This window comes from Tribolium castaneum, chromosome 2 (genome assembly GCF_031307605.1).
Source record: "Tribolium castaneum strain GA2 chromosome 2, icTriCast1.1, whole genome shotgun sequence".
NCBI lineage: Eukaryota > Metazoa > Arthropoda > Insecta > Coleoptera > Tenebrionidae > Tribolium > Tribolium castaneum.
In genome coordinates, this window is record NC_087395.1 from 4,219,650 (window position 1) to 4,231,735 (window position 12,086).

General features: G+C 31.3%; 1 protein-coding gene across 10 annotated transcripts in view; it reads left to right on the forward strand.

Moving 5' to 3' along the window:
* Window positions 1–12,086, forward strand: part of LOC658234 (tripartite motif-containing protein 2) — a 37,101-nt gene that overhangs the window by 19,861 nt on the left and 5,154 nt on the right. For 5 of the 10 annotated variants that reach the window (XM_008200381.3, XM_008200384.3, XM_064354704.1 and 2 more), the window contains 4 exons: window positions 4,690–4,799; window positions 4,925–4,939; window positions 5,011–5,438; window positions 5,491–5,706. In XM_008200381.3, the coding sequence (XP_008198603.2) occupies window positions 4,690–4,799; window positions 4,925–4,939; window positions 5,011–5,438; window positions 5,491–5,706 (769 nt within the window). The remainder of the gene's footprint in view (window positions 1–4,689; window positions 4,800–4,924; window positions 4,940–5,010; window positions 5,439–5,490; window positions 5,707–12,086) is intronic. The other 5 variants (XM_008200382.3, XM_064354703.1, XM_064354706.1 and 2 more) reach the window with 1 other exon arrangement.

Sequence of the window (12,086 nt, forward strand, 5' to 3'; positions counted from 1 at the left end):
TACCTAATTTTTTCACATTTTGATTCACAAATTTTTGGAATACCACATTACCAATTTGTGTACTTATGGATGGGTTCAATAGGTTTTGTACTGTTTAGTTCGGAAAAAAAGTAAAAATAAACCTATTGGCTCATGTTTCTATGAGAATGTTTTTGACCAAACACCGAGGAAAAGCAGTTCTTGTAGCTTTATTTTTCTTACTATCTCACAAAGATCAAAGAATGCAGAGTATGTCTATGAGTTTACCACATTTCTTCATAGCATAAATGCTTTAAGGCAAGAAAATATTGACAAGTTACGAGATTTCAACAATTATCCTTTTGGTTATTTTAATCCTTGCAAAGTGACAAGTTAACAATACGTCGTGTTGGTTTGATGAGATCACTATCAATGAATTTTGTACAAGTAATCACTCTTAATTACAGAGTGATTAAATGTTTTATTATAAACACATTCACCATCCCATTGTCGACTCATTTTCCCTAACGATACCACGACAATAGGATTTTTTCACGGTAAATGGGCATGAAACAGTCAGGTTTTTTAAACGATAGGAGTTCGTTGACTCCCGAATTGAAAACACACTTGCCTTCACCCTTTTGGCTTTCCCTCAATTTATTTTTGCATTTTAAGCAGTAGATTATAGAGGTCGGGGTCTTTATTTAATCAAATTATTAATTAATTGGATTGCCCTAATTCAACTAAGCTGCTTGTGCGTGACAATTCATAATTAAGATAATTATTGTGTGTTTTGAACCGGACAAATCGGTTAATTTACTTAGACTAGCTGAGTACACACAGAGGAAAAATATTCACTTACAAGGAACTTCATATAGAGTGAGTTTTACTATACAGGGCTGATTTTTAAAAAAGAGCCCCCCATAATAGCTCTGAAAATGAACAAAAAATTAGAAAATCCTGACTCAGGTCAATTTTTATCTTTAGGGGGACACCTTTTAGTGTACTTTTGAAAGTTGTAACACCAACCCTCTTTGTAATACAAACAACTCTTTTAAAATTTTAAATGGCGTGACCCTCTTTATGATAAGTACCTCAAATGAAAGGTTGATTAAAAGTCTTATCTTATTTTTTTAGGTCGAGACTGATTTACTTTGCATGAACTTGTCAAAATACACTTAAAAACAAAAAAAATAATGAAAATTGATGTTAGTTTCTTTTGATTTAGCTCGTTTTTAAGCGAAGTTTTGTGAAAATAAACATTTAGTCGAGAATTATGATTTGTTTTTAAGTAAATTTTAGAGATGAAAAATTTCCAAATTAAGTCAAATATTACATAATTTTTGGTCTTTTTTGGTTTAACACGCTTTTGTTCAATAAATGGAAATATTTCGCATCTAATTGGAGAATCAATAAAAAAATGGCTTAATTCTGGTGCCAAAAACGACGATTACTTTTTTAAAAACGGTATAATGCGCTGTAGAAAAGCTAAAATCACTTTAGACTTGCTGAAAAAGACTATCTAATCACTAGTTTTGTTGAAATAAGTCATTTTAAACCATTTCATCTCAAATCTTAAATTGATTTTTTGGCCTCCAGTACTGTAAAACGTGAATGACAGTTGCCCATTCATGAAAGGTAACTTGACCTTTAAACACGATGCTGTAAACTGGTAGCAAACAATTAGGTAAAGTAACCACAAAACACTGGACGATTAGACATGTTTAAGATACAAATCGTGCTTACCATAATTAAGTTCGTATAACGAAATACTTGTTACCTATAATTATTTATTCAATCGACCATGGTGTATATTTAATTAGTGAAAATATAAATCCCCCGGATCCGCGCCACCTATACATACGTTTGGGAACCACAAATGTCATTGATTCTATGCATTGATTGTTTTATACGCATTGATTCAACCAAACCAATTCGAAATTTTACACAAGTTTATCATTCGGCGTATTATTAAAATATTTGGATAAAATGTCTGTAACATGGTATGTGAGCCTTGCTAGGATATTTAAGCTTCGTTCAGTCATAAAATTTATGAAATTTAATTCGTATGTTCGTGGGTAAGTCAACGTTAACCTCAATATTAACATTAATATTAAAAGCTTGTCGGCCAAAAAGTTTTATACAAATCTCATGCGTTAAGTCATTTTACAGCGCTTCAACTAATCAGGCACTCGCCTTTCAGGCTCGTGCCTCAAACAAAGTTGTCGCGCTGTAAAATATGACTTACCGCATTCGAGTGTAAATAGCTATTTTTAAACAGTAAACACCAGTTTGATTTCGGTCACTTCTGAAAACTTAATTCTATTTAACTCTGACTGATAACAGTGATAACGGCGATTTAAGCACCAGTTTATTTGAAAACTGTGATCTCAGACGATTTTTTCTGAAAAATGTCAAAATTCGCTGTAGAAAACCTGAAATCGCTTTATTCTGGTGCGAAAGAAGAAGTTATTTTTCGTGATTTTAATTAGATAAACTATAGAAAAAAAAAGTAAGGGCACGTGGCAATCCCCAAATAAACTGTACTTAACCTATACGGAAAGAAGTCCAGGATTGCTTCATTAGAAGTTCTGAAGCTATGAAAGATGCAGCTACTTTTTCTCGAAGTGAATAATAAACAAACATGTTTTTGTAATTTACCATTTGCTTAAATCGTATCTTACACTGATTGCTTTAAATTTAGTTAGTACTTAAATTTAAAAAATGTATGTATAGTTTTGAGATTTGTGCTACTAGGAAAAGGATTGTAAATAAGGGTCGATAACAGAATCTAGAGAAGATTTTTGAAAAGCATTTGCAGATAAATTGTAAAAAACAATTTAAACAGAAGATGATTGTGAGAAGAAGTTAAAGAAAAGTCTTGAGAAAAGTATAGAATCTAAAGTACAGAATGGAGATGAATCATGGACAGCGATTTAAAAAACAGTCTAGTCTCGAGAAGACTTTACAAAAGTGTTCAAAGAAGAGACTACAAATGAATATAGACCAAACCTAGAAAAGATTCTAGATGAAAAGAAATAAAAAATACCAAATATTTAAAGAGGGGAAAAAAAATTAAGAGCAACTACATTTGAAAAATTGAATTGATTTTTTATTTTTGTACATTTTTGTTTGAACACTTCCTCTTTAACATTCCGTGTGCAGTTTAAGTTTAATTAACGAAAGGGGAAAAGTGCAAGATAAAGAAAAGTGTCAAACAGAAACAAGTTGAGGCACTCAGAAAAAAAGGAACGAAGAAAAATTCTGAAAACTGAGATTGCAAATTAAAAAGAACGATCCCTAAAAAGTCGAACAGTTTGAAGAAAGGAAATAAAATTCAACTCTGAAAGTATAGCTTCTAATATGCCGAAAGTGTTTCTATTTATTAGTGATATTCTTCAAGATCCTTAATAAAGTATCACAAAAAAAATGACAAATATTGCTAATAATACTTTTCCCGAAGACGAAGAAGAAGGTGTTTAAAAATTGCGAGTGTGAAATAGAAAAGAAATAAGAGAATAAACTAATTAGAAAAGAGGAAAAAACATTTTTTTTTAATTCGATAATAACTTCAGTTTTAGTTTAACAATTTCTAGTAAAGTTTAACCATAATTGTGAAAGGAGTGGATCTGGTTGTGCAAGGAGGTAAAAATCTAAAAAAATATAAAACCAGTTCTTATCATTTTAGAGCTTATGTTTGAGACAGAAAATCGCTTATTTCAATTACATTTTAAATTACTGATTATTAAGATCTTGTCGAAACAGGACAATAACTTTTCTAACCAGAGATTTATTTCACAATAAACCTTTACACTTTGCACTTTTCTACATGAAAAGGACTAAAAAATACCAAATATTTAAAGAAGAATTAAAAAAATAACAAAAATAAAAACTACAAAAAAATTTTGGAAAGGAATTTCGAGAATATTTTTGGCTTTTTAATTTTAAAATTCGACCTAAACAAGTATTTAGAGAAGAGTTTAGAAAGGAATCAGTAAATAATGTGAAGGCCAGAAATTAGACAAGAATCTATAGAAAATGTTGTGTCGTACTTACAAAGTAAACCCGTCAAATTGACATATTGAAAATTCTAGATAAAATTACATAAGGAGCTAAAGAATAGTTTTGAGAAACGTATAGAAAACAATTTGGAAAGAAATCTTGAACACTTTAAAAAAGAGTCTGCAAAAGAATGGTAGGGAACAATTTAAAAAGTATCTAGAGAGGAATTTATAAAAGAATTAAAAGAAGATATAATAATCTTCAAAAATGGAAAAAAAAGTAAGTAGGTATCCTTAAAAAATCGAAGAAGAATTCACAGAGAAATTTGAAAAGACTTAACGATAAGTTAACGAAAGAATTTAGAGTATAATTTTAAAGAAGAATCTAAATATATTTTGAAAGAATCTACTCGAGATGGAGAGTTTACATAAAGAGATCTATTGAAAAATTTTGATAAAATCTAGAGAAGAGTTGTAAAGAACAATTTTAAGAAAAACGTAAAAACTAATCGGAAGCAGGATCTGTATCTTATTAATTGTTACTTTGCACATGACGTACATTAGTAAATTGCGCTTTAATTAAATCAAACAAATTGATACAATTAAACAACACAAGAAATTAATTTTTTCACTGTAATAAAAGCTACTGGTCCGAATCTATAATGGTCTTAACTTAATTTTAAGAAAACGTTTTCTGTGCATGTTTTAATTACAAAAATATGCTTTTCAGAACGAGGCTCGGGGAGAGGATGGTCAGTATGAACTCGACCCTCGTCGAAACGGTCAGCATCAACTATGAAGACTTCAACGAAAGTTTCCTCACTTGCGGCACATGTCTATGTAAGCGTTTTTCCCTTCACGATTTATTCTTCCTCCCACATGCTGTTTAATCAGTCAGACTTTCTTTGGTGTTATGTAGTGTTCTTCGGGCCTGCTGTAGTAAAGCAACATTTCTGTTGTTGCAGATGGCCTCTGGACCGGTGGGTTATTTAAAATAAATTTTCGCGTGATGAATGAATGGGTGGCAGATTGAGGCGTTTTTTCGTTGCAGGCATGTACGACGGCAACGAGCACACACCGAAACTTCTTCAATGTTCACACACTGTTTGTCTTCACTGTTTGACGAAAATCGCCGCTTCACAAACGAGAGACACGGGATCCTTCCGATGTCCCATCTGCAGAGAATTGATAACAATACCACGAGGGGGCGTTTCGGCTTTACCACCCTCGTTTTTAGTCAACCAGTTGCTGGATCTCATGTCGAGACAGAGGAGAGAAGTGATTCCGAAATGCTCGGTGCACATCAACCAGGAACTGCTTTTCTGTGAGACGTGCGATACTGTTTTTTGCACACTCTGCACTGAAGGATCTCACAATGATACGACCAATAGTTGTGAACACACGATCATCCCTTTTTCGATCGCGATCAAGAGGATGTCGGAGATTTTGTTGTATAAGGCCAACGAATGTATTTCAAAGGTTGTGGTGTAGTTGTGGGTGAGATTGTGGAGGTTTATTGTTTTGGTTACAGCTGACGCAAGCACAAGAAGGTGTCAGTTCAGAATTACGTAGGTTGGAAACTGCCAAAGAGAATTGTCTTGATCAGATCAATGCGACATTCCAGAAAGTTCAAGCGTTTTTGGACAATAGGAAACAGGAAATGATCGAGGCGCTGAATTCGACGTGTGCGGAGAAAAGGAGGGTTTTGGAAGAGCAGCATTCGCTGATTGAGTGCGAAAAGAATAAGGTAAAAGGAACACAAACAAGTATAAAAGTATAAAATCTTGCTACAATTTGCAGTTATTTAGAAACAGTTTTAGTAAAAACAATAGCTTTGAAGTCATACAATTTTAAATGATAGGGTCGTATGTGGGTCAAAACACTCAAAATAAAATATCATTACCAATATACAACGTGTCTCAGCTAAGACTTTCGGGTTTAATATCTCCGTTATTTGTCAATGGATTGTTATGAAATTTAGAATGCACATATTTCAATTAGGAGCAAAAAAATGACCTCAAGTTAAAAAATGAAATTTTAAAACACATTTCTTTTATTTAGAATTAAGCCAAATTACCGCTGGATTATTAAACCCCGAAAAATAAATGGCAACACAAAAAATTAACCAAATCGCTCGGCTGATCTAAGAAAAGAATTAAATTTTGTTGTTAAAAACTTAATCCAAATTTTGATAGTAATTTGGGCAGTCACCTTTTGAAACAATTGATGAAGCATTTCTATGCAGAATTTTGTGTACCACTGAAAAAAACTGTCAAAAGTGTGCGCACTGTCAGAAAAGTAAAATTGTTTTAATTTGGTGAAATTACTTCAAAAACCAATGGCTGAAATTTCTGTGTCGTTGAAAAAGGAATCAATATTCGCCTATGGAAAGTGTCCTTGGACTGTTTGTGAAATGTTATTTATGAAATTTAAAGTTCAAAGATTCGTCAATAATTTGAAGACACAGGAAGTGTACCTGAACTAAATCGAGTAAGGACAAAACACGTTACTGGAAACGAAGCAATAGTTGGAGCTGTAATTCAAGCTTTTGAAGAGAATCCAATCAGCTGTGTACGAAACATTTCCAAAGTCCTGAAGGTTCAAGTGTCTAGAATTTTTCAGTTGTTCAGTTTTTTAGTCCTTTTTGAACGAATTAAAGCATCCAGTACCAAAAGTAAGTCAAAAATATTGTTTTTTAACTTTGAATGGGTGAGAGATATTGTGAAATGTCCCTTGCATGACAGTCATAGAATATAGTAGTTATAGAAAATCAAGTAACACGTAATTCACTGGTCGTCAAAATTTCGATAATAGCGCCATATCTTGGTAGTATGAGGAACTAAAATTGGCGGCAAATTTAAATATTTTATTATTTATACAATTTATTTTTTTTATTTTTTTACAATTTAAACACACATAACCGATTTTATTGAAAATCGGTTAAATGTGTTTAATTGCAAAATTTTGTTAGTATTATAAATATAAAGAAAAAATAAATACAATGAATGAAAATAATTTATTAATGAATTAACATTTCACAAATTATGAAAACATTAATTATAAGAAATAAATGTCGTGTTTGGCTTCCACATATTAATTTGGCGATTTCCTCACCCTCAAAAACCGATTATTTAACATTATTTTGAAACTTGGAAAAAAATTAAAGAACTAAATAAGTAAATACGGACTGTAATAAGGTACCATTGGAGTTTTAGACATGTGCCCAATTCAATTTTCACAGAAAAATAGTGCTTTTAATAGTTTGTGCAAACATTTCTTGTATGTTTTCGTGTTGGTTGTAGACTCACGTAGATGACTTAACAACAAATTTACTTATATGAACTTATTATGAGTAAGAGGTATTTCTGATTTAATGTAAGGACTCCTCTTTGGTGGATTCACCAGTCTTGAAACTTAACGGTAAAAAGGAGGGAGTTTAAGATACGTTTTTGTGGATTTTGTACAAATGGATGAATGAACACGTGTATTAAATAAAAAACACTATATGCAAGGTAGAAGTCTTAAACGGTGTCCATCATAGATGTCCACTCAAAAAATGCAATTTGGTTTGAATTCTCGAAGTTATTTTTGGTGCCAAAGTCGATATGTTTCTGGATAGCTCTCACAAGTAAAGAGATGCACTGTTTCCAGAATCATGTGTTCCACCCAGCCAGAAGTTTTTTAATAAACGTTGTAGGTAGTCTTTTAAGTGTATAATAGGTCCACACCAGAGCTGGAGATATGTATTACATAGTATTTTTGGTGGCAAAAAAATCCCGACTTACCAAATTTTAGCCTTCGAAAGTTCAAAACTTAAATGTTTTTGAGATTACTTTAGGAGTAGATAACACCAACAAACGAATTCAAATAACACAACACGTAGCAGAATAATTCAAATTTGAAATTGAAACATTTAAAATTGAAAAAACTTTTTGACACCGTTGAATGTGGTGTGACATTGCGCGCCAAAGGTTGCTTAATATTTTGGATTTTTGAATAAATTCGTGGATTTAATTTGAAATCAACCAAAACTACCAAAAGATGGCATAAGTTGTTTCTATTAACGACCGTGCCACGTACCCCAAATTTACAGAAATCTGCATAGATAACGCACGTGGCGCCGTATGTTGGTAGTATGATTTAATAAACCGTTTCTCCTATGCCGCTTGACTAACCCTGATGACAGTTACGTTTATGTGAGTAGGATTGACCAAAATTCAATGGCATTGCTCATTTGTCTCATAGAGATCTAAGCTTTTGCATCTGTACCGACGTTTAACAGTTTATTTCTCATTTTTCTTGCGAAACAGACGTCTTCCACGAACGAGTTTTTTCTGACAGCATTTTTCACTGCCAATAAATTTTTTAATACAAGTCTTAAAAGGCTTAACATTTTAAAAGGACATGTAAAAATTACCTTTTTAAGACTTGAGTTCTTGCATTAATTGGATTTTAATCTTTATCTTATAAAATATTTGCATTTTAAATTTCATAAAGATCCGTTGACAAATATCTGAGATATCAGGCTCGAAAGTCTTAGCTGAGACACCCTGTATTATTTTATAATTTACACAGGAACTGCTTTGTTTCTTAGAATCTTTGGCTTCTAATTTGTTGTAGCGTTTAGCTTAGTATTGTTCTTTCTACGGAAAAAAAACATTTTTTTGTATTCTATTGACTTTAAAAAAATAGAATTATAATATTGTTGCCGTTTTCTATATATATTTTTTTATTTATTGTTAACGTTAATTAATGAACGATTTTGTCTAAACAAGGGTGTTTTTGTCGTTAAAGAATTCTTCTGATAGTAGTAAAAAGCAAGAGCACATGAATACATTCTAAACTTTCCGTTGAGGTTCGATTCGGTGGCTCCTGGCGACCCGTTTTTGGGCAGTTTTCAGAAAACATTGTCAGTCATTAAAATAATTAATTGCTTTTCACACATTACGCTTTTATCACTTTTAATCTCTTAAAAGTGTTTATTGCTAGTTTTCTTCGTTTCAATCACATTGAATTTTAATAATAGTTGTTACAGTGAAAGATGGTGGGATGAAATTGGTTTTAATCACCTTTATTAACAACAAATTATTTTATGAAATAACTGTTAAATGCCTTATTTGATGCAGTAATCTATCTTTGTTTTTTGAATTCAACAACTTGTCTCTCTGAAAATAAGATTTGTGGTTGTTCTTGAGATACGTGCTCAAAATCCGTGACCGTGACAGTAGTTATGTTATACTGAGCTGAATGATAGAGTTACTACATTCTACTTTGAGGTTTTTTTCTTTCTAAAATTTATTTTATGTTTTTTAACTTCAAGTGAAATGTTTAGGTGCTTTGATAATTTTTTTGGGATTTGCGTCCGCAGCCAGGTTGGTAATTTACTAGTTCGGGAAAATAATATGATTATTTAATAAAACCATTTTGTCTTATTTTTTGTGTCATGCAATAGTACTAGCTGTTTCAAAACTACAAAAACGCCAACGTCGTATTTTCTCTCAAAATTAGATGTTATAAATTATTCATACATTTCAAGAAAATGATAGCAAATAATTTATACTTTTTAATGAGAGATCAAATCATTGATAACCATTTTACAATTTTATCATTCTTAGTTAAATGAATCATTCGGTAAAATGCGACTGTGGCGTTTTTATAGTTTTGAAACAGCTTATATGTAGGTATTAATGTTTTGATAATGATGGAAAATACTTCAATGCTTAATTGTCATTCACACAATTAAAATTTTTTTTTAATTTTTAACATTTTGCAGACAAGTAGTCGAAATTTCCAAAATGTGAATGTCCTTTTTGCTGAACTAATTTTGTGACTTCATTATTTTTGACAATATTTCGTTAAACATGTGTGGGTACAAAATGTGAATTTTTGTATTCTTTTTTTGTTTTTTAACATAATCTTGACGAAATTCCTGGTTTAGAGAAAACACAGGCTGGAGTTCAAAAAAGCTTCAACACTCCAAGATAAAAGTTTGCTGCTCTCAATATAACTCCCTAAATTTTCAAAATAATCAAATTTTCCAGCTAATTTTGTATTTTTCGCTCCTGTCATCTTAGTAAAATTTTACAAAAAGATTGATTTTTTTCCCGGCAACGTGGTTACACACTCTTTTGAGATTTGCAAAGTAATTGCAATTCAAAAAAAAAGAAAACATAAAACTGAAGAAATTTGTAGTAAATTATAAAAAAATAAAAATCAAAAAAACATGAAAACGTTCCTGAAATAATATAATCTTTTACGTATTGCAAAATTATTATTCAAGTAATGATGAATGACAATGTACGACAAATTGGAATGTTTTTCCGGAAAATATTTTTTACAATTTTTTTTGGTTTTCTTTTCAAAAATTTTATCTTCAAACGTTGGCGTTTTTATAGTTTTGAAACAGCTTATATGTAGGTATTAATGTTTTGATAACGATGGTAAATTATTCAATGCTTAATTGTCATTCACGCAATTAATAATTTTTTTAACAGTTTGCAGACAAGTGGTCGAAATTTCCAAAATGTGAATGTGCTTTTTGCTGAACTAATTTTGTGACTTCATTATTTTTGACAATATTTCGTTGAACATGTGTGGGTACAAAATGTGTTTTAACGCTCGAAAACGGTAGAGTAATGTAATTTTTGATTTATTTGATTTAGTAAATTTTTGGTTTCGTTAAACTCTCAAACAAGGGAAAAAGTTACATCATTTTTTATATAATTTAGATTTTTTGCTACATTTTTGAAATATTTGTGTTTCTGGCTGAAAATCATAGTAAAAGGCTCTAATAAAAAGATAAAAATGAGATAATTTTAGAACTTTTCGTGATTTTGGCTTAGCTTTGGCTTCTTCTGAATAGTTGCATTTTTAATTTAGACTAAACAACATGCTGAAACACTCGAAAGAGAAGATTTAACGAAATTTTACACAAAACTGAGTTCGTGATGTATGTATGAATACAGCCTGTTTTAGAACTCACTCCCCACCGGAAAGGTGCGAATAGTTTGGGAAATTCTTAAACTAAAGTTCCTTTACAATTTTTTTTAACTCTTTGCGTTTGGGAGATAAGAACGTTTGAAAATAACCAATCACAAAAGGCCTTGCTCTGGAGGATTAGGGGAATAAAACATGTTGCTAGGAAAACAAAAAATGGGTAGAACCGACAATAAAAGTGGGCACTTGAATTATTTTTCATTTTTTAGTAACGCATCTACTGTATGCACTACACCTAGGAGAGAGCTTCTGGGATTGGTCACTTTAAGATCTACTTTTTTGCATTTTTGCCATCTCTGTTGCTGTTACCACTAGCACTTTTCAGTTGGGAAGTGAGTTCTGATACACCCTGTATATTAACTTGTTGAAAATGACCAATTGGTTCAAAATTGGTGTCTTTACTTCTCCCGTAAAAAATGTCTAAACGGTCGTAAATAGTGAAAAATTAATGTAGTTTTTCTTGTTCCGGTTTAACAAAATTCTGCAAGAAAACTGGCAGGGTGGTCCACGAGTAATAATAAGCCTGGAAAATTTTTAATCGGATGTTCAGAGCATTGTATGAACTTTGGGGCTTCACAATTATTGCATTGCTTACACGGAATAACTATTGTATCTTTAGTGCAAGAACGAATTAGAAGTGACGAGAAAAACACGAATAACGAATGACTTTGTTCACTTACTTTATTGTAAAATTATTAAATAGACGTTGAAAAGTCTACCTTTTGCAACAATTTATGCTTAAATGTATCAGCAGTTGTTAATCGTAATTGCAATTTTATGAAATCACCGAAGTATTTCTTGTTTTTTTTCAGTGTAAAAATTCCTACCTCAAATTTACACATTTCAATAATTTACTGTATTTTTTTGAGCGATCGTTATCCAATATTTATAGTGTTTGATTACGCAATTGTTTTAATAACATTTTGTTATCAAAAATTTTTTTTTCACTTTTTACACTTTCAAATTTCAACAAAGCATACTTTATATTCACGAAAAACCGCATTACTAAAGGCAACGCTAGTATTTACCACCACATAATTTAAACTGACTTTCTCTAAGAAATTAACAGTATACACAGAGAATTGCTAAATAATTCATTAAATGAGGTATTACGAAAATGTCGTTACTGTT